Source organism: Actinia tenebrosa, unplaced genomic scaffold (genome assembly GCF_029948245.1).
Source record: "Actinia tenebrosa isolate PJP-AT-01 unplaced genomic scaffold, QUT_ActTen_1.0 PGA_scaffold14__42_contigs__length_11649687, whole genome shotgun sequence".
NCBI lineage: Eukaryota > Metazoa > Cnidaria > Anthozoa > Actiniaria > Actiniidae > Actinia > Actinia tenebrosa.
This window is the reverse complement of record NW_028292574.1, coordinates 1,716,524-1,739,712: the sequence shown is the minus strand read 5'-3', so window position 1 is coordinate 1,739,712 and position 23,189 is coordinate 1,716,524. Positions and strand designations below refer to the sequence as shown.

Sequence of the window (23,189 nt, the reverse complement as noted above, 5' to 3'; positions counted from 1 at the left end):
ATGATAATGAAAACCAGAAAACTCCCAGGTTTATGACCGTGTTTCCTCTAGAAAAATTTAACTCGCCTAAGATTCAATAAGTTGTCGCTGTCGTGCCCCAGAAATAAGGCAAAGTTAGACTGCGTAGCAAGATGGTTTAAAGTTAACAAAGCAGTTTTCTTCTTGACCGATCGGTCAGTAAACAAACACCTCAAGGAATGTTACGCTTGTGATGTTCGGACCACCTGTGGGTGTTAAGCAATTGGACACCTCCAAACACGACCCCTTGTTGTAGCTACACATAAAATATATGGAATTTAGTGGTGATAAAAATAACCTATTTTCTTTTAATTGTAATTCTGCGAAGTCCAGTATCATTTATCCAGTATCATTTATTCTTAACATCGACAACAAAAGAGAACATCGAAATTAGTATGAATTGCTAATATTTTGACTTGAAGCGTTATGTTTTCTTGACATCTAAACTTCTCAGCGTTTGCCGTTTAGATAAACATCAAGTCAGTTTTTTCACTTTATTCTTTTTTATTTGGTTACCCGTTACCCGTTACCCGTTACCCGTATTCTAGACACGCCGATTTTATGATTCACACCATTCTGAGATGATGTCACATCACATTAGTAACCCCTAGACAGCGTTAATATGTGACGAAATATAGGCCATAGTATAAAATATGCCCGGGAAAATATGTATTCACATTCACTAAGCCAGTCGCCTTTGATCTGCTAAGCTTTGGTCTTAATCCCTTTCCAATTTCCCTGAGAAACAAGTCGATCAACGGACCAGACAATTTCAATTTATTGCCTACTATCTCTTCCAGAAGCGAATAGATTTAATGATGGTTTTGGCCGCCATTTTGACGAGTAGGCAAAAGACTAGAAGGCGCGGTTACCAAGTCCCATACATTCTTTGTAAATTTTTATCGAGTGACGGCGAAACAGTGTTAAAAACTATCAGTTCTTGCTCTTTTTCTTTATTGTGGGCAAAAATACTCTCGATTATTCAAGGTAAGGACACGTTTTAATCGTGGCATGAGAGCCAAGCTTATGGGATCAATATTTTGGCTCTATCTCAGTATATCCCTGTCCTGAATCTTACTATGTACGTCTGTATATATACACCTATACACATGTTCCATGTATACGTATGTATATGTATTCATCCCTCTTAATTTATACCTGTCGTTGATATGTACGTATGTATATATATATATACACATATACACCATATAATATACACATATACACCATATACCGGTATACACATAGACACTTTTGTATATGTACTCATAGACACTGGTACATATACACTATAGTTAACAGTGAGTCCCGGGCTGACCTTCCATATACACATATACACCATATACACATAGATACTTTTGTATATGTACGCATAGACACTCGTACATATACACTATAGTCTTCAGTGAGTCTCGCGCTGACCTACGATATACACATTTACACCATATTCACATAGACACTTTTGTATATGTAATGTTTAATAAACGAGCAGGAGTGTTTTATCGGGTATAAAACACGAGGCGCAGCCGAGTGGTTTTAGACCCGATAAAACACGATCTACGATTTTTTTAGAACTGCTTAAAACACTCATGAACAATTTATAAGATTTTGGTTCAACTGGAGCCACCATACACGTCACGAGCATGGATTTTTATACTTCGATAGAGATTTGACGTCACGGGCATGCGCAACCAGATTCAATAGAAGCTCCCACACGGATATTGCGTGCTAAGGCAAAGACAGGCACGTTAGTCAAAGATCATTAGGGTTGACTATGACCTTGATGAAGCTTTATGTCTTCATCTAAACTTGGATGCATACTTCATCCCTGATGAAGTCATCCTCATAGTATTCGAGTGGTCTTTATATAAAGATCACATGTGTCTTTATATAAAGATACATGTGTCTTTATATAAAATCATTTGAATGCTAATGAAGAGAACTTTCTCGGGTATAAAGGTTCATGCACGTGACGTGTATGGTGGCTCCAATTGGACCATAAGCCCACGAATTATTAATGAGTGTTTTAAGTACTGTTTAATAAACGAGCAGGAGTGTTTTATCGGGTATAAAACACGAGGCGTAGCCGAGTGGTTTTAGACCCGATAAAACACGATCTGCTCGTTTATTAAACGGCTTAGAAAACTCCAGATGTATGTTCTCATATTGTACCGAATTCTTTACGAATTGAACCAAGTTGGATAGAGAGAATCCAAGTTAAAGTTTATGCAAATGAAGACGAATCTTTATCCGATATAAAATCACCTTCATGGTCATGATTTCTATTGTGTTGTAATTCTTCATGAATTATTAATGAGTTTTCTAAACATTACATAATGTAACAGCTAGTCCTGTGCATGTGAGAATACATTGATAGTTATTGAACACATAAAGAAAAATTAAAAATAAATAACATCATGATTATATATGAAACCAAATATCATCTTGAACACATTAAACAGTTTTCCACGCAACTTACATGGTTGTGCTTTATGAAAAGCTTTGGTGTTGATGCCGATGCTGATGCTGATGTTGCTGAAAAATATATTCAATAAATAGGTGGATGAATGGATGGTTGGACGGAAAGATGGATGGATGAATTGATGCATGGATGCATGGATGGATGATTCACATTCAAAACATACAAGCAGGAGTACATTTCACACTGTACATTTCATGCTACTTCATGGTTCCACTTGAGTTTGGATTGTTTGCTGACATTCTATGTTTGATAAGAACACAGACACTTTGATTTGTTAAAAATCTCACAAGACTTAGGAATGATAAATGAGCAAAACATAACAGAAAATAACGACTGCATTTGTACACTTATTACACTTTTGTATGCAACGTACATGGTGTGTGATTCTTGGTTTTCTGTGTGTGGGATGGAGATGCTGCTGCTGCTAAAAAACAATAACAATAATCATATATATATATCTATGCGTACACATACAAAATTGTCTATGTGGATATGGTGTATGTGTATATGGAAGGTCAGCCTGAGACTCACTGTTGACTATATTGTATATACATGTACAAGTGTCTATGTGTACATATACAAAAGTGTCTATGTAATGTATATATATTCACTTATATATTATATACTGGTCACCGATTAATACCAGTCTTTCAATTGTTTGACTGACTGGTCTTAACAGCTTAAATAAGGTTATTATTATTATTATGTTGATTTATATATATATATATATATATTTTTTTTTTATTATATAGCAATGGTTGATACTTCATTCCATGAAGGTGGTTGAATCATAGGTAAGTAAATTTTATTTCATTCTTTATTTTATTTATTTATTTTTTACAGGCCCTTTTTTATATAATCATTTAAATTTCATGCAATAAATTGAATTTACTCCATTGAATTAATTTAGCGTTTTTCTATTTACAGTTGGAAAGTTTCGCAGCGGTGAAGAAGAGCCTGGTAAAATAACAAATAACTAACAATGATTATTTTTAATTATTGCGCACAGTAGGCTTTAAAGTTAGAATCTTGTTGGGCCATGTTAATATCCTCCATACATGTTCCTTATTGGAAATCAAATATTCTATACATACAACTCTAGCTCAACCTGCATTGTAATGTTTATGGAGTGAATGGCAATGTTTTAGCACAGTGCACCACCCATCGTCTATCCACATTTTAAAGATTTAGTGTAGCTGTACATTAGTATGTTATGTAATCTCAACATGATTTTATTATTACAGTGGAAGAACTTTTTAGTGGTATTGACATCTGCGAAAAAGACATTACAGTTTACAAGCTGATGTTAAGGTAAGAAACCAGTTTTATCGAATTAAGATTACTGAATCAGAATCAAAATATGCAAATTCATACCATTTGCTTTTTTTTTTATTTTAGCAATAGCCAGCAGTTTTCAAAATATTTAAGTAATTAATGATGATGCCACATTTTTTGTTTTACTGTTTCTGTTTTACAGTACCTCCATTCATCTTGTGTATATTAATTGTACTTTTTCTTCACCAAAGTCATCCATGCAACACACACCACAGCAACTACACCAAGAGCGCCTCCAACAGCAACAGCAACAGTAGCCACGTGACAGCAAATACCATGTAAGTTGCATACGAGGTTTTCAGGATGATTTTATTTTTGATATTGTATATTATTGTTTGATTTATTCAAATTTAAATTTATACATTTAAATTTAATTAATTAAATTATTTTATTTCATTTTATTTATTCGTTTAAATTTATTGTCAACTAGCAACTTGTTAAAATTCATGATTGAATAACAATTTTAAAAACTGGTTTAATCATTTATTTCATTGTTATTCAGCAATTATTACAAGATTCAGATGATGAGGTAAGTAAGTTTACATGTATGTAAGTGTAGCGGCCTACTTCCGGTAGAGCACGTGATTGCCACGTGCCCGCGCGTGCCAGTAATTTTACTGACCTCAAGGGCACACAACACACAGTTGTGAACATTGTTTGAGTCCACATTAGTTTGAGTTCTTTAGAAGACTCACTGAAGCAGCAACAACAAGCTTTATTTCTTGCCTTTGAATTGGGATTCATGTGGATTTAGTGTAATTCATGCAGTAGAATTTGAAATGTATGGATAATTCGCATGTAAAGGAAATAAATTCGTCAACTCAGTGAAATATGGTCTGAAATTGCCCATCACCTAGTTTATGGAAACTACAGTAAGTGCATTACGCTGGACATGTACATTATACAATTGTAGGTAAAATGGAATAGACCTTTTTGTAGTCCAACTATTAATACCACTAAAATGCTTTACTGCTAATATAGGTGCACAGTGTTAGCCTCAATTGCACTAGAATGTTTACAAATGTCAACGGAAAGCAAACATTGTTAAACTAGAATGATATAAATACTTTGAATTTTCTATTAATTATGAATTTATTGCATGCAGTTGAGGCTAACACCATAGGAAATGTGTCTACCATGCAAGCTGTAGTCACTATAACTGCACTGTGTATCATTGTGAAGACTGAAAAGGCATATGAGTTTTATAGCTCTTTTTTTGTGTTTATCTGTTTATTATAGGTTGTTTTTGGTGCAAGCGCACCACTAAATGCTCATGGAAATGACTCAACATTAGTAATTGACAATGGTTAGTTGAAAGTATAAATTTTATGCACGTAATGTAATTGGTTAAATAAAAAATGCCGATACTGCTGCGTTAGATTACCCACCGAAATGTATATAATTGGCATACTTGCATTGCAAACCTTAGGTAAGTGCACCAGTAAATTAGACTGTTTCTATACTATACGAGATGCTGTACATAAGGAATTTTGATATACAGTCAGCCTATATAAGACAAAACCATTTCTTTCATTCATACACATCACTAGGAATTCCAGTTCAAACCATTGTTTGGATTCATTTGCGTTAGGTTATGTGAAGTTTGGCATCTTGGTCTGAAACAAAAACCCTTTAATAATCTACTACAAATCCAACCCATGAAATTCAGCAAAAGTTCTATATCTATCATGAGGGCATACTCTTTTTTTAGAAGAAAAGCTGGTGACAAATAAAAAAACAAGAAAGAAAGAGGAGGCGGAGGATCAGGAGAAGGCAAAATGAAGAAGAAAGGGAGAAAATGTGAGGTCTGTTCCTGCATTTTTTTTCTTTTTCAAATAAATCCAAACAACAACAACTCAATGAACCAAATATGAAAGAAAAAGAAAAAAGAACGGAAAAAAGAAAAGAAATAATCCATGTTGATAGCCTTTGTTTCGTTATGTGCGAAAAGCATGATAGAATTCAGTAATAGATTCCTTTTTGCACGCACGCACGAGTAGCTTGCCTCGGATTAAGTTGCATTAGTATATAAGTAAGTGACGCTAATTTAAATTCAGTTCGTCGAGTTTCAGAGCAAGCTACCGAGTAAGTCAGATCGCTTCAACTTTGAATATGTTTTTCTAGATATGAGTAACGCTTTATTTTTGCTTCGCTTTTTTTAGATTTCGAACAACTCGCATATCCAACTTGCAACTAGCTTCTTTCTTTTAGCTTCATGTACGTAAGAAGAGAATAAAGTTCTGAAACCGTAATTTGTCATATTTCGTTATTGACGAAACAGCCTTGAATGCCATAGAGATAGTCATTGTGTTTGGGTTTTCATTTGTCAATATATCTTAAACACGATTATATTAACATTCTGTTTCAATTTATTATTTCTCATATCTTATCAATGTCAATTTTCAATATCATTTTTCCAGCTCAATGTATTAAAGACTTTAACTAAAGGTAAGTACTGTTGTACTTAGGGGACATCATCTTAAGCCTGGTTCACACAAGCAACCAAAAACAAATGCAAACCCAGATAACATACGTAGATTCAGTAGTGTTCTGCCCATTGCCAGTACTTGTTTTTCTCTCACCTCAGTGAAAACTGCAGTACTGAGTCTGCGTATGCTGCTTTGCATTGCTCGTATGATCCAGGCTTAAAGGGAAAACTGGGAAAGCCATAATTACGCCATACCCTTAGGCAAAAAAGTACTATTTGGTTTCATCATCATCTCTTATGCCTGGGTGGCATTAGCATTAGGTTTGGCTAGCAATAAATGACAGGCCAACCCATCTCAATGGGAAAAGCGGTATCTGTAAATTATTGTTTGGTTTTGATGAGCTAAAAATTAAAAGCTTAGTTATAGCATCTGCGAGGGAAAAGCATGCTAGGAGCTCTCATGCTTTGCCCGGAAGGTGCTTAGGATAGTTACGCATCTGTGAGGGGAAATAGCCATGGTATTTCCATGCCTACAACCCGGAAGGTGCTTAGTTATAGCATCTGCGAGGGAAGGGCATATATGTCTGACCCGGAAGGTGCTTAGGATTAATTTGGAAATGAATCAAAATTTATTTTGAACGTCAGTGCGTTGGGGATTATGTTTAATTGGGGTTCATATTAGCGCCTCTTACACATAAACCCAATCAAATGAATATGATGCTCTGTTTTTTATGGCGCGCCAAACTAGACAAAAATACTTCCATGTATAATTTGTAAGACTTCCTACACATAGATAAACATTGTTTAAAATATATACTACTTCTAATGGAATAGTCAAACATTGATCGAAATATATAATACTTCTTACGGTATATAAACATTGATTGAAATATATAATACTTCTTACGGTATATATAAACGTTGATTTAAACATTATTAAAAATAATACTTGAAATCCGAAAATACGACTTACTTTTCTCTCAAAATATGATACTTCAGTCGGGGGAAAATATAATACTTAGCCTGCACTATCTTGACCAGCGGATATTCCACATTGGAAAAGAGATACTGGCACTAACAAGGATTTTCCCGCCTTTTCTCGCTATCTTTCTTTGCCATCGCAAAAACATGGCGGAACCCATTGTAAACAAACTTATGGAAGTAGTAAATTCCCTTTTTGAAAAAAACAGTAATACAAGTAATTCTGATGTTCCAAAAAGAATTTCTCCAGAGTCAGATAGAGAAAGTACAGAGTCTGCTTTGCGTGGCCTGTATCCTAGTGTCAGGGGACAGACCTCCGAGACGACCATTGAACGGCCGATAACTTCCACTAGTACAGGGAAATCTTTTAATCCTAGAGCAAAATATGATGTGAAAAAAGGGAAGAAGAAAGCAGTGAAATATTCAGGAACCAAGATTCAAGAAAGAAAGACAGTACTAAAAGACATCATTCTGCTTCCAAGTCCTAAAGTACAGGAAGTACCTCGAGGCCTATTTAGAGAATCGTTGTATTCTAAAGACTATGCAAAAAGTGCGATACAAATAGCAGATGATATGTCTGAAGAAGAGGTTAAAAACACAATTGATGAACTATTCGAGTCTGCCCTTCTCAGCATCCAAGAACCAAGATACGAGTTTGTCAGGGCCATTGGGAACAAAATAATATCAGTGCCCAATGGTCCATTCACTGGTAAGCTTGTGAAATATTTATCCAAGCAAGGGCCAGTTTACATAAGAGCTAAGAAAGATATTTTGCATGACGGAGGCTTTAAAAGATGGTACAAGGCTGGGGAAATAGAAATTGATGACATCACAGGTAGCAGTGATGATGGGAGTCATGATGATGGTGATGAACCAAAGAGCAAAAAACCAAAGTCATATATTCGAGTACCCGCTAACCCGCATTATCGCAGGCTCGCCATTTGTAGTGCCGCTGATCGAAGACTGCATGCAGGCGCCAATGAAGTCATATATTTCAACAACAAGTCATATATTTCAACAACAAGTCATATATTTCGGCAACAAGTCATATATTTCAACAACAAGTCATATTTCAACAACAAGTCATATATTTCGGCAACAAGTCTTATATTTCTCACAACTAGTCTTATATTTCTTGAAGAAGTATTTTTGTCTAGTTTGGCGCGCCATAGTTTTTCCTCCTTTTCCATTTCAGATTGACCCCAGCAAGCAAGTATTTTTGGCAAGAAGTATAGATATATGTAAATAAGTAAATAATAATATGTAAATATGCAAAAAATGCAGACAATATATCCATGAAACAGTTCTATATAGTTAGCACTAAATAGCAGTATAAAAACACTAGTAGAGTGCATTCAGTAAACCCGTGAAATACGCGTAGTTATTTAGCCGTACATGCCTGTAACTAATGCTACTTACGGTTACGCGTATATTTCACGGGTTTACTGACTGCACTCTGGAAAACACTGAATATTGTTTGCACTATCCTTTCACTTCGATTAAAACTTGCTTTTTACATGTGGTTAAATAAAATATTTAAGCAAAGTTAGACTTGAACTAAGTTGCCTGTTATCGCAAGTATCTTTCATCAAAAGGCTATAGCTTCGCGGCCATCTGATAAGCAAATTAATGTCTCACGCAATGAGATGAATGATGAACAGATGGTATCTGGGGACGAAGCTTGCATCGGGTGCTATCCAATTTCGCTAACGCCACGTGCTATCCGATTTCGCTAACGCTATGCGCTATCTCATATCGCTAACGCTACCTTACGCAGTTTGTACGCTACACCACGCTATTTGTTTTCCCACCCACCCTCCACTAAGGTAAGTATAGGTAAGTATTCCACTGCCAAGTCAGTGTGTCGGTGCTAGGTGGGAGGTGACAGGGTTGCCATTGTAACCGCTGACCTCCGCCGAGTTCCCGAGGCTCCTCCCACCCAAGCACCAACGCCAAGCTCATCTGCGTGTGATGAGTTTAACGGCATAATATCAATTGGGGTAGATGTTGACTCTCCCTCTTCCCCTGGACCAGTGTTGCTGGTATAGAAGCCTACGGCGTTTGTTCGTTACCTTTATTGAAATTTGTAAGATAGATTTTGTAAGTTCCCTGTTTGGATAATATTCTGGTTTGACGTCTTTTGTAAAACATATCATTTTCAATTCAACAAGGATCTTTTTCTGTGTGTGAGTATTTGTATATATATATATATATACAGCCTTTTGCAAAAATTATGCATGGCCGATACCGAAATATCAATATATCAATATATCGATATATATCGACGTGCACCATGGAAAAGGAATTAAGAGGCAATGTCCACAAGAATCGAACAAAGGGTGGCAAGGGTCAAAAAATCAAATTCGCTCTTCTTTTGAAGTTAGATAGGCCATTATTAGATATGAATCCCTGAGTAGTTGGTTTTCGAAAATATTATTTTATTTTCGAGAAAACGGCCACAGAAGAGGTTCGACTGAAACCCAAGCAAGAGACGCTCAAGATGAGTGAAAATGGACAAACTTTGAACAGAGCGTGCGTAAAAAATAAACCATCTATGACAATTTTTGAACTTTCTTCTTAATGTATCACTCTTTTTCGTTCATTGGACTGGATTTCAAGCTTATTGGGAAAGGGACGAATTTTTGGCGAGGGAAAATAGGAGGCCTGCGTTTACATATGCTGATTAGTTGCCTCAAAAGAAAAAAAGATTTAACTATGGGCAAGTTCTCTGATTGAAATAACATTTATGCTGCAAGTTGAGGAAGAATAGACCTTTTCAAAACTTTAAAGATTGATTTGGGGAAATTAATTCTGACTGCATAGAAACCTGTTGAATTTGGTTGAAATATATGCGAAAATCACGCTTCTCCAATCAACGCAGGACTAAGGATTTTCGTAAAGATTGCCATGAAATTTACCCTGAAAACTAGGAAATTAATGTTTGTGCCGTTGTTTGAAAGTTCAATGTGGTTTGGTAAATTTAAGCTGCATTGGAAAGGTTTTGAGATTGTCGGTATATGAGCAAAAAACGCGATCTTTGGTGATTGCGTGACCTAGGTTCCAGTTTACGTTTAGAAGTTTGATTACTGTAAAATTCACGCTAAAAATTACGATAGAAACGTTCTTTAAATAGCTTTATAATCTTATTTTTCCCAAATAAGATTTGGGTCGATGAAAAAGCCGAAAGAAAAACCGTAGCTTACGTGATGTTTAGAAGTTAGAAATGTTTCCTGGTTAAATGTGACATTGATTCACTGCCATGTTTAATTTGTTTGGTCAATGATTCCTTCATTCAACTCGAGTAGGATATTTACATAGTTTTTCCATCTATCAAAATGTTTGTGTACTAGATTTACAACTAGAAATGTTCTTTAAGTCAGTCCATGAAGCAAAGCCAAATTAGAGCTCAATTTTGTGACAAAGGCACCCGGCCTTGGGCTGGTCCCACTGGCCCGTTTATTTCGATTTCATTTGACCAGTTTTTTCAAAATTTGAAAGGTCAATGTATGGATTTTTTCGTCAATATAAAGATTTCTAAGATGTCGAGTTCAGATAGCAATAAAATTCCTTGTATTATTTATTTAAATTAAGAATCTTGACACCTGCAATCTGGTTACTTGTTTTGTTACCCGGAAACATCTCCCCATATATCTTTCTTGGCTATATTCGGTATTACTTTGCGAATTCACTTACTTTCTTCTCTGTACCAACTTCAATTTTGCCAACGAGTAACGCCGTATGAAAATCTGTATGAAAATCTCTTACAAGTTTGGTTTTAAACATCATGGTTTTAGTATGTACGACACAACCAAACTCAACAACATTTGCAATCAGTCGCTCTAAAAATCATTGACCTTGGGTCAAGTAATCATTAGGCGGCGTAATTTATGCATATATAAACTAACTGTTGAAACCGCTTTTTTATCGACCCAAAACTCATTCGACTAAAACAAGATTATAAAGCTATTTTTTAAAAAAACGACTAATCAGTTTTGAGAAAATTTTAATTACTATAAATTTAGAGTTTTCAGAAAAGTCAAACTTAAAATATATATCATTGGTCAATATATATTATATACTCACATCACTTAACCATTTTGCGATACGATTCGTAGAGTCTTTGATCGTATTTTCTCATCTTGATATCTTACTACATAAGTTAGGGTTTACTTCTTATGAGGCTTGTTGTTGGAATGTGATCGGTAAAGTTTGGTAGTCGAATTTATAGATATGGACGGTGGAATAACGTTTACTACTCATGTTTATCTTAAACAAATGATTGGCTGCATGGATTAGAGCACCGAAAGTTAAACAATAACTCTGTACAAGTCACCTAGACTAAACAATAAAAACATAATTTAGTTGAAAACAATACATTACCAGGTGGCGATGAATATACAATAATTCCTTCAAGGATGTGCATTCGTTACATTCTCCAGTGCTCTAAGAATGTGAAATTCTTCGGGGTTCAAGAATGTGCGTCCGTTACATTCTTCAGTGCGCCGAGAATGTGCACCGGCTATTGTTCTGAAGACTCCGGGCATTGTTCTGGGGCTCCGGAGCAGTCTATTGTTGTGAAAACGGCGTTTTAAGTATTTATATTTTAAGTATTTATATATATCCCTTTTTACTGTATACACTTATTTCAATAAAGTTAGTCACCAATAACCTAGAAAGCTGAGATCACTGAGGATCATGGGAAACGTTTAATATCAAACAAGTAATGCTTTTGATACAATTTGCAGCTTGAGGATGCTCACAAGAGGTGAGACTGTAACTGATAAAAGATCTAAAATCCATCAATTTTCAAATCGGTTGGAAAATGTAAAATCTATCGAAATCGAGCGAAATATTTTAAAAGGAAAATAAAAGGACGACTAATTATCTTACCAGCTAAATTGAGTATTTAAAATATGAAGTCGAGCGAAATACTTTGAAACCTTCGAATGTCAACAAGCATAAGGACACAGGGAGCCCAATCTCTGGAAAGTGCAACTACTGATCCACGAGCTCGCCAAAGGACGGTTTGATTTTTCTATTCTGCGCTACTTTCACCATGCGGTAAGGGTGAATATGATTTCCAGCGTAATTTTCGTTGCTTTTTTTAAAGAGAAAATAAGTACGTTTTTCAGCCGTTCTATTTAACTCAGCCGTTGGGAGTGTTTCAGTCGTTTTAGTTTCAGCTTTGTACCCGCGCTACCATTCTATTTTAGCCCTATTTCTATACTTACTCCTATTTTGTGTACGTCTACGTGTGACGCAGATTCGTTAAGCCAGAAAGGTTATAAGGTTGCAACTTGTTTAGGTTCATGCATTAATTTCTAGCATATTCGAGTTGAGCATCGTTTCAAGGATGACTTTTTCTGCGTTTACTTATTACTTGTGCTTTTCTTCTCTTTTGGCCAGCGTTGTTTCTGAAGATCTAGGTAAGTTTATTTCATTTAGAATTAATTAAAAAAAGGGATGCCTTCGATAAAATAACCTCATTATTGTTTAAATAAGTCTTCAGTTTCCTCTTTTCACTCGAATGGTTTGAATTTTTTGTTAGCAGACATCAGATGTCTAAACGATGTCAATCGATGAAGTTTTGATAGAAATCTTAAAACAGCCTTTACTTTACGTTAATAAAATATGCTATCATCAACATCAAGGAAAACATATCAAACTTAGTAAATTGAAATTCAATGTTCGTTGTGTTTGCATCAAAGGTATTTGCATAGCTAAGGTTGTTCACTGACGCGAATAAACTTCCATTACTCAATGATTTATTCTTTTAATTCCATGTAAACCCAATCCACACAGAAACGCATTTGGTAAATTTGGTATAATAAATTAAAAGCCTTTCCACACGAACCGTGAAAATCTTAAATTGCCGATCCTTTTCAACCCGAAGAAAAATAGCAACTACACAAGGTCTCGAAAAAGTATCTCTTAAAGCAGAGTCTGAAAGAAACATGAATTCTAAAATATGAAGTAAGTACACATCATAGCATAGCTGTGTTATTATTATCTATATATGTAAATCAGTATAACACAAAATTATTCAGTGTGTCGGTACCCGCTGCCTTTTCATAAGATAAAATACTCTTTTCGATTCAACCAAGATTAATACTTTATTTGACTTTATTATGAACTACCTGAGTCCTGAAATATGAACTTTTAAAGGTTCAACCATGCCTGAAAAACCTCTCAAAAGCATCCGTCCAGGTGCTCTTCTATCTCGTCTCTAGAGATAACCCAAATGTAGCACAAGTAGACCAATCCCTACAGTTAGTTCATTTACATTCAGTTTTCAAAGAAGCCGCTGTGAGGAAAAATCTTTACAGATAAACACGAGGTAAAGTAATACGACAAGCATGGCACGGCTTAAAAACCGCTGAGCATGCGCGAAAATTTCGAAAAACAAGATGGCGGACATGCTACTGTTTCCCGTGCTTCAGAACACTCATATTTCTTTTACCCTCATAGTTTCAGTTTCACTTTGATTGGAGATAGAGAGCATGTACATTAATCTATAGTGGATAACGAAAATGTCCATGGCCTTTGGGAGAAAATTGACTCATTAATCATCATGATAAACGATGCTATTTTGGGGCAACAATATTGATAGTCGTGGTAAAGATCGATGCAAATGAACTTCGTATTTTGTGCATTTATAAGGTCAGGACAAATTACATAAGCTTGAAACTTTAATATATTGTTCATCATTTGTCATTACATAAAATATCAAATGAGCTCTTTTTTCTGTGTATGCGCCATTTGAGAATTTTTGTGTTTAACTTTATAACTTGCTTTCTTGTACACAAATCCTCCAACAAGATATCCGAGGCATTCGAAGGAAATTTTTTTTACGATCACCACTTCACAATTGCTCAATTTTATGATACAAGTTTAATTATTTCAATAAGTATGTTTTCAGCTGTAAAAAGTTGTAATCATATTGCCTCCTAATATTGCCTAACATATTTGGCCTTAGAATAAGTGAGACCGAAGAACTTTAAAAGCTTTATAAAAATATTCGTTATTGACTTTATCTCATGTTAACTCTTTATTTTTAAGTTAGAGTTATTAAAGTCAACATTACTAGATTTTTCTTGTCACATGGTAAATCATCAAAAAATTTAGTGCTTGTTACCAAGTCTATTTATTTAAAGAATAACTTTTAAGCTTACATATTTCATCATAGGATTCAGTTAAAAACAGGTCGATCATTAAACTGTTTTAGCCTTTTATAAATAAAATTATCAACATTATTATCAATATTAACATGCTACAAGTGGTATTTGGGAATTTACTATAGCTTAATAATTAATCTATTTTGCATAATGTGTAAGACCACTAGAAGGAAGGTTACAATGCTGCCATGAAATCAAAACAAGCATAAGAAGATAAAAGTTTATTGATTATCAATAATTTACACACTAATTCCTTTTTATGTTTTAAAAATATTTCAGTTAAAACAAAGAGGACTTATCTTCCTTTATTTTATCACTCATTAATAGCATTTTAGCTTTGGGACTAGGACTAGTTAAAGCTCTCTGGGTTTTTTTGGTTTTTTTGTTTCTCTGGGTTGTTTTTTTTTTTGTAATGGGATTAAAACTTTTTGAGTAAAGACTCTACTTTTCTTGGCCTATTGTAAACTGAAATTATACTATATGCAAACAAAACTGACTAAGTAAGGTCTGAAACTCTTTTTTTCTTCTTTTCATTCAAAATGATATCATAATTCTGATACTAATTCATATGATTGGAAAAAAAAACAGTCATATCTGGCTTCTGTATTTAATCAAATCAGATACTTTGAATTTTCTTACAAAAGAGCTACCAATACAATATTATAAGAGCTGTTTCAAGAAATATAGCCTGGAACTGAAGAGAAAGATTGACCTAGAATCAGACATTGATATTAATTCTTCAAAAAAGTACAAAAGTGTGACTAGGATAAAACCATACTACTAACAACCATCTCATCTACTGCATTTGTGTATAAAAACAATGAAATTCTAAAAATTAAACATGGGGTATACTTATGAAGCAATGTGAAAGATAAATATCTGCTACCATAAGCATAATGGATTATTTCAAGTAAGAATTTTCATGAAAAACCTCGGAATTGCGTAACCAAGGTCAAAAAATTCCTAAGGTCTTCATCTCTACAGTTAATTACAATACAGTCTTTGAATATATATTTATACATTTTTTGTATGATTGATAGGTGGATAATCTATCTTATTTGTTACTTAACTTTGGCACACAAAAAACCAGAATGCATATGGCAAACTCTTTATACTGTCTGTCACAATAAAACACAAATTAATAGAAAAATAATGAAAACTAAAGACTTTTCTATTTTTAATATATAGGAAGTGCTTAAATCTAGAGAAGTAAATTATTATGGCAGGTTTGGGTTGCAACTCAGACCCTTGACAAGTACAGAAGATAAATTTGAGGGGAAAATCTTTTTTGACATTCTTGACATTGTTGAAATGACAAACTTTGATTTTGGTTTTATCCTTTTGAAATTTCAACATACTAGTTAGAGAGGAAAAACAGCCAACAGCTATACACAACCTCACTACCACTACTTTACAGCGATAGCATTTTAGTAAATCAAAGGAATTTACATTTACTATAGACAAATACTGTTATAATATGTTGTTTTTTTCATTGATATAAAAATATTGAAATGACATCACAGTAACTGATATAACTGGTGGGTTTTGTCTTGTAGACACAGATATATAATTCGTTATACCATAAATTGATTCCTTATTAATGCTAAAAAATATAATTGTTGAAATTAGCCTACTGAAAAATCAAGATCAGTCTGCTTTTAATTCAAAAATGTCTTGGAATTCATGAAACTGGTTTTAAAAGCTGTTGTTGTTGTTTGCTTGTTTTTTGTTTTTGTTTGCCTGCTTGTTATTTTGGTGTTTTTTTCTTCAAGGAAATAAATGATAAGTATTAGGAATATATTTCAATTGTCCCAACGCTGTCATAAATCCTTAAAGACCCATTGCCACTTACCGTGATGCACCGCGGTCACAGATGAATTTCGTGGTCCATGAAATTCAAAGATTTATATGTTGAATAATAACTTCATATTAAATCCTTTTCCGACATAGCACTAAGCCACAAAAATGATTCTTTTACATTATTTTACGGCCTTAGGGACTATCTAAGAGTTTATTCAAAAGGTTGGCATTGTTTTTTCAGTGGTGACACGATTCAAAATGTAAACAAATTGTGATGCATCACGGTAAGTGGCAATGGGTCTTTAAAGGAATAATTATTTAGGGTTTCACATCACGTTATCCAAATGTGCAAGTGTCAGAATTTATATAGCGCCAATGTCGGAACATATTTTACATCATGGTCGGGGTTAAGCATGTTCATCTATAGTTTTTATTACGAATTTCAAAATGTACAGCATTCATAACTATATTTATTTGATTATCTTGATAATCAATGAGCTTTTTAGGTTCAGAAACTTGGAATAAACTTGGAAAAAGACAACAATAAAAACATTCCTTCTCTGTCTTTTTATCCAAGTGACGCGCACTCGATGACTTGTTTTTGTCCGAATCAGACTGAAAACCTGACAATTCACCATCTTCCGAACATCATATTACTCATCTGTCTCATTTTCTTGATCAACTAGGGCATATAATCGGGGTATGTGAGACTAAAACGGACAGTATATTATAAAAAAATATTCATTTGCAGCACTTTTTGGAAGAATTGATCGCATAATTGTCTCTTTAATTTTGATTAGTCACAAATGGTTAAAGAACTAATGCATGTGTGAAGGTAGGAAATCAGAAGATTTTCGATCCTGCTTTTTTTTTGGGTGGTGTTCTGATAGTGATGATTTTAAGTAAATAGCCTTTTTAGTCGTACTTACTGAACTAGCCACTATTAGCGCCAAGTAAACATGCGCAACTTGTTATCGTTACCTCGAGTGAAAAAAATAGCGCCCAACTGCCGGCATGGCCGGGGTAGAGTGCTGTCTATGTTTTCCTATGAAAAAAAAAATCAAACAATATGTGGAACAAGTCTTTAAGAGTGACTGTAAAAATAAAACATCCGGCGGAAAGGCTCAAATTTTCGAACTCGCTCTACTTTTTGATTTTGGTAGTGTATGATGATACTATGCTGATGATACCGTTATTATGCTGATGATACCGTTATTTACTGCTCTGCCCCAAACATGGCTCAGTTAACTCAAAAGCTAAACAACGAGCTTAAAAACCTTGCTGATTGGTCAAAGTTAAATGATCTCTACATCCACCCCAAGAAAACCAAATATGTGGTATTTGGAACTCATATGAAACTTAATCAAATTGACTCTAATTTAAACTTTGATGTTTATTTAGATAACGATATTCTTGAACGTAAGAGCTTTTATAAGTATTTAGGAGTATACCTAGACCAATCGCTATCCTTTAAAGAACATGTCCACAGACTTATAAAGAAAGTTTCAAGTCAGCTTGGCTTACTGAGTAGATTGAGAAATAGTCTCACTACGTATGCAGCTAACAAAATCTATACCACTATGGTTTTACCAAAATTAGATTATTGTGATTTTACATGGAATATCAATTTGGCTGCTTCTATTAATGTCTCTTTAGATCATTTACAAACGAAAGCTGGCCGAATAATTTTAAAGGATTGTAGCTTAGACCATGATAAGGTGATAGATAAATTGGGCTGGAAGAGTCTTCGAAATAGATGTTCAATTCATAAGCTTATTTTTATTTTTAAGTGCTTAAATGGCATTGCACCTGAGATTTTTAATGGTTACTTTAATTATGTCTCACATGGCTATAATACTAGACAAAATGGTTTAAATATTATCATACCAAAAGTTAGGACTGAATCAGCCAAGAAAACGTTTTATTATTCTGGAGCTATCATTTACAATAGTCTACCTAGCTCTCTTAAAGAGATTAATTCTTTATTATTATTTAAGTCTAATCTCAAAGATATTTTTTAAATGTTTTAATGAATTGTATTGATTTTACTAACATTTTAGTATTTTACAGTATATATATATTTAATTATCTTATTATTTTGTTGATAATTTTTGTTGCCCCCAGGGCGCTCCTTGATAACAGCTGTTTGCTGACGAGCTTACCCTGGTAAAACATGTAATTATTATTATTATTATTATTATGATGATGAAATACGAAACGATGTATGGTTAGTTTTGAAAAATACATTTTTGTTTTCGAGAAAAAGGGAAAAATCGGTTTGAGCTCCAGGGACGATTTTCGCTGCCAAAAGATGGCTGAAAATTGCTTATGTCCGCTTGGTCCGTGTATCAAAACTGTTGATCCAAATAGCCTTCTAATACTTTCTACCAAAAGAACAACTCTTATTTGCTCATTAAGAGTAGTTTTATAAAAATCGAACGACTCTGAATTATTTAAGGTATTAGGATACGAAAAGATGACTATTTGCTCGAAATTTTTTTTAATTTTTTTGGAAATTTCGTAGCTTTAAACTTTTGTCTTTCATATGTTTGTGAAACTTCTTGCAATAGTTTGAGTCTTGCAATAGCATTTTTCTCGAATTTGTTTTGCCGCTAAAACCAAAACTTCAAACAGCTAAAAGTCCCTTTAGATTTTTCTAAAATTTGGAGAGTTTATAAAGTAACTCATGATCCAAAAAGGGTGACTCCGATTTTTGCAGTTTAATTTCTTTCCAAAGTTATGACGTTTTTTACTCTAAACAACACTCCAAAAGCAATCGTCGAACTTTGATCGAAAATAGCGAGAGATATAAAACAGATATCCAAAATCTGGGACATCCTTTTCGAGCTTATTATCTCCTCAGTATGTTCAGACATTTTTCGCAAACATAGCTAAAAATTTACGTGTCCGTTAACGTTTACACTGAGGCATGGTCAAATTTCGCTTCGAGGACAATAATGTGAACAACAATTAAAAAAATCGTTTTTTGAAGAATTCTTCATAAAACTATGTTTACTCAGCTTTCAGAAAGTGTATACTTTGTTTGTGTTATACTATAAATCCAGCGCGTTATTTAAGTTTGCGCGCATAGTGGTCGTAAACGTATCCTAATACCTTAACACAATCAAACAAAAGGAGACGGCACTGAGTCACAATGCTCGTCAGTGCAACTCGAAAACTGCAAGTTTCCCCATGTGCCATCTTTCCAAATCTTATGAGATTATAGTCAACAACTATTGGGAAACTGCTCTTTTGAAAAATGTATTTTTTATTTTGCGAAAATAATTGTGCGTTTTTTGCGAGAACTTTTATTTTGGCTCATTATCCATGCAGAAATCATGGTTTGGCGATTGCGTGACTAAAGGCTTCTCGAAATAAATTCCCTTGAACCATCATTACTTTTCAAATCTAGTCTATACAAATAAAAGAAAACATTAATATACTAACCTTCAACACGAAAAGGTTTTTTCCGTTGCTCCACTCATCTGAGTCATCAATAAACTAGACGCTGTAGGCAGCGTTGACTTGGATACCAGGAAGGGGGAAGTGGAGGTCCTGGTTTCAACATGCATGGAGTATTTAGTTGGTTGAGCTTCCAAAAATACTGATAAAGTAGTACTGATAAATAACTCAATTTGGAACTGCAATTTCAGTTCCGGTCCGGATTTTAGCATACGTAATTAGGTTGTTGTTCGAGCATAAACGTGCACATTTGCACGGGCATTGTATAGCTCGCTTTAAAATCAAAATGCTTCATTTAAAACGTAAATACGGGCTAATATTTGCTCCAGACCTCTCTCATAATAGTTTTACATTTTATAATTTTATAATTTATCGATATTTTTTAATGAATCACCGCATTTTTTTTGAAGAAAAATTAAAGGAGATCATAACGCTTCGAACGGCAAAGATCAAACCCTGGCATGGAATGTGTTTAGCACATTATTTATTTTGCTTCTTAAATCAAATAGAATCTTAAAATAAATATTGCTATGTACCTCATGTTCCTTTGTGAGTAGACTTTGAAGCCAAAACAGTTAATATGAATACATAAATGTAGGCTATAAGAATATCTCTCTTGTCATGCTGAATGAATTTGCAGTATCGCTTATCGTATAAATTCTGACTTTTGCAACCCTGTTCTCCTTATCGATCTTCGCTCGTTCGTGCAGAAAATACTGCTCGAGTAGATGAATCATGAAGAGTAAACCAAAACAAGCTATTGCTCATGAAGTTCATTGAAAATTCTTAGAAATCCTTGTTTACGAAATTGATAAATTATATTTCTAGTTCGGCTGTCTTGAATTACAGCAGTCAACAAAATAGAGCATGCGTAGACATAAACTCTGCCACGTGATCTGCTAGCTCCGCCCACTCATAATCACTTGACAACATAGTGACATTGATTGACATCTGGTACATGATAATTGATTGGACTATAGACGGGAACCCCACAGCAGATGCCCGCAAAAGTCTCTTGGGTAAGTTCCTGAAGACCCCTGGGTACTATTGCGCAACCTTCCCATTTTGTCGTGGAGAAGACAGAAAAAAACAAAAAAAACAAAAACAAAACAAAAAACAAGGAAACACATTTCGTGACTGTGATACCACAGGTATCCCAGTAATTAGAATTGACAATCGTGTAGCCGGCTTGTTTACAACCGATTTCCGAAAATACCATCTATCAGTATCAGTCGACATTTCGTGTTGGTATTATTCATCAAACCATTTTGTTTCTTTTGAATAGTTTTTGCACTAGATTTTTCTTTTAGGAGCCAGCTTGTTGCAAGACAAATTCTTCTTTTTCTTTCTTTCTCATTCATTAAAGTATAATGGTGGTCGGTGCACTATAGGCCCACAACACAATCTGCACGTAAGAATGCTGTCTCGGTAAATTTATGACAGTCACTCGCAAACAATTGCCAATCTGATAAATATTACAGACTAATTTATCAAAGCCGAAGGTAGATCCCTGGCCTTATACTGTTACTGTTCCCTTGTTGGAGCATTCATTTTTAGCGGGTTACCTGTGATAAACCGCTCATAAAATACCTTTGTTTTCTTTTTTACGTCCTGATTCCTCCCCTAGAAAATGGACAAGTTGCGCAATAGTAACCAGGAGTCTTCGGGACCTTACCCAAGAGACCTTTGCGGGCTTTTTTGCCTTTAAACTTGTTAATTTGGATACGACTTTGTCGAGACAGCTGCAGAGGTTGCCAGTGACGTCATTGATAATAAAAACACAGTATCCCAAAAGATTATGACATCGACTGCCGATTTTTATCGTTGAGATAATATCAATTCGATCGATATAACTTGCAGATGCCTAGGCAACACTGCATGCATATGGTGCCTTATGACTTCATGTACAGGAAGCACAAAACAAAATATTGTCAATATCCAATATTTGAAGCTTTTTAAAAGCGTAAAAAACTAAGATAATCGAAAAAGAAATCCTGCGAAAGTTTGTAACACCTGGTTTTGTTAAGGTACGGACACACGGTGCAACATTGCGCGCAACATTGTACGCAACAGGACTGTTGCAGTGTATGTCTACCCCCGAAAATTGCATGCAACAAATCTGAAGTTGAATCGCGCTCTACTCTTGCAACATTGCGCGCAACAAATTTCATCGTGTAATTTCATAATTTTGCTTGCTAAAGGGTTTATGTCTACAGTCCGATCATTTAGAATGTGCCAACGGTCAATCAATATCACTATGTTGCTAAGTGATTAAGAGAAGGCGGAGCTAGCTGATCACTTGACGTAAATTGATTCCGACGCATGCTCTTTTTCGTTGACTGCTGTAATTAAAGAGCAGCAGTAAGGGGGACTCGCGACTGCTGTTCGGAATACGCCGGGGATTACCTGCCCCCACGTAACGGCGCCGGCCGCGGGAATTATTTGAGCCAACTCTACGGACTTTTAGGCGAATATCCGATTTGACCACTTTACCCGTACCAAACCCGTAGGCAGTAAGGGGGACTCGCGGTCAATGTCAAAGATTTACGGGTTTTACAGGCGGTTTAAGGAAGGCGCCGGCAGCGGGAAATACCCGTGTCACGTTATTTGTTGCTGCTATGTTAGGAATATTTGTCTCATATATGCATGAATGTAAAAAGTTCACCAATGACTTCTGTATAATTTGCCTAAGATCCAAAGTTAACATACCCAAGCCCAAGGGTTTCTGGTGTTGTGGTAAGAAAATGCAAATAGAAGACGACACGTCAGCACAGTGTTACGAGTGTGGTAAGAATATTCGTAATGCCGTACCAAATGCTACCAGAGAGCAGTATTACGCCAATGGAGGTCGTAAGAAAACACCTTATAAGAGAATAAAATACTTTAGGGACTGGATGAGTCATATCCAAGGTTTACGACCGGTATATTTAGACACCGAAGTAAAGAAGAAAATCATAGACCACTTAGAAGAGCCGACCCCACAAAGCCTACGGAAAGCGTTGAGAAAATTAAAGCTAGGAAAATATTACAAAGCTATTCCCTACCTTTTGTCTGAAATTACCGGTAAGTCTATTCCCGAGGTTTCTGATATGAGCAGAGCCGAGGGGATGTTTTGTCGGCTGGATAAGGATATTCCTTATTATCCTGACGTAATTTATGAAATATTTTACAAAATAGACCCCAACCACCCCCTGTTAGGATGGATTCCGAGAAAATAAAAATGCAAAACTGGCGTTGCCAGAAACCCCACTGGGGAATGCATCGCGCAGAACACCAAGCTATCCCCAGTGGGGTTTTTTGCATTTTGGGCTTACGGGGCTTATTTCATCCCGCGCCAGAGGCCCTCTAGTACATACACATATATCTTTCCACCAGAGGGTGAACTCCGGACAGGGTCCCGAGACACCCCCTGACTTTTCCAATCGCGAAACCCCCCATCGCGGGGTTGAATCGCACTTTCTACCCCTCCCCCCACGGTTGCTGTGAGTGGGGGAGGCTTTTTTTTTCA

The 23,189-nt window shown here is 35.1% G+C and overlaps 1 protein-coding gene and 3 long non-coding RNA genes across 10 annotated transcripts in view; 2 read left to right on the top strand and 2 right to left on the bottom strand.

Moving 5' to 3' along the window:
- LOC116288671 (uncharacterized) overlaps positions 1-23,189 on the bottom strand; it is a 371,660-nt gene that overhangs the window by 895 nt on the left and 347,576 nt on the right. The window contains exon 2 of the long non-coding RNA XR_016119783.1: positions 2,498-2,553. This is a non-coding gene — a long non-coding RNA (uncharacterized LOC116288671). The remainder of the gene's footprint in view (positions 1-2,497; positions 2,554-23,189) is intronic.
- On the top strand, positions 3,251-4,366 carry LOC116288670 (uncharacterized). The gene is made up of 5 exons (XR_004196223.2): positions 3,251-3,294; positions 3,428-3,460; positions 3,745-3,811; positions 4,027-4,113; positions 4,338-4,366. It is a non-coding gene; the product is annotated as an uncharacterized LOC116288670 (long non-coding RNA).
- Positions 5,135-22,830, bottom strand: LOC148911165 (uncharacterized). Of its 2 annotated transcripts, none has more exons than XR_016119785.1 (3): positions 22,726-22,822; positions 19,667-19,774; positions 5,135-5,451 (listed from the first exon to the last, which is right to left on the bottom strand). It is a non-coding gene; the product is annotated as an uncharacterized LOC148911165 (long non-coding RNA). The 2 variants fall into 2 exon arrangements; XR_016119786.1 differs by lacking the exon at positions 5,135-5,451 and adding an exon at positions 17,598-18,382 and having other exon boundaries at positions 22,726-22,830.
- LOC148911163 (uncharacterized) overlaps positions 12,542-23,189 on the top strand; it is a 130,689-nt gene continuing 120,041 nt past the window's right edge. For 2 of the 6 annotated variants that reach the window (XM_089029972.1, XM_089029976.1), the window contains exon 1: positions 12,542-12,670. In XM_089029972.1, coding sequence (XP_088886098.1) covers positions 12,598-12,670 — 73 coding nt within the window. In that variant the 5' untranslated portion in view covers positions 12,542-12,597. The remainder of the gene's footprint in view (positions 12,671-23,189) is intronic. The other 4 variants (XM_089029974.1, XM_089029973.1, XM_089029971.1 and 1 more) reach the window with 3 other exon arrangements.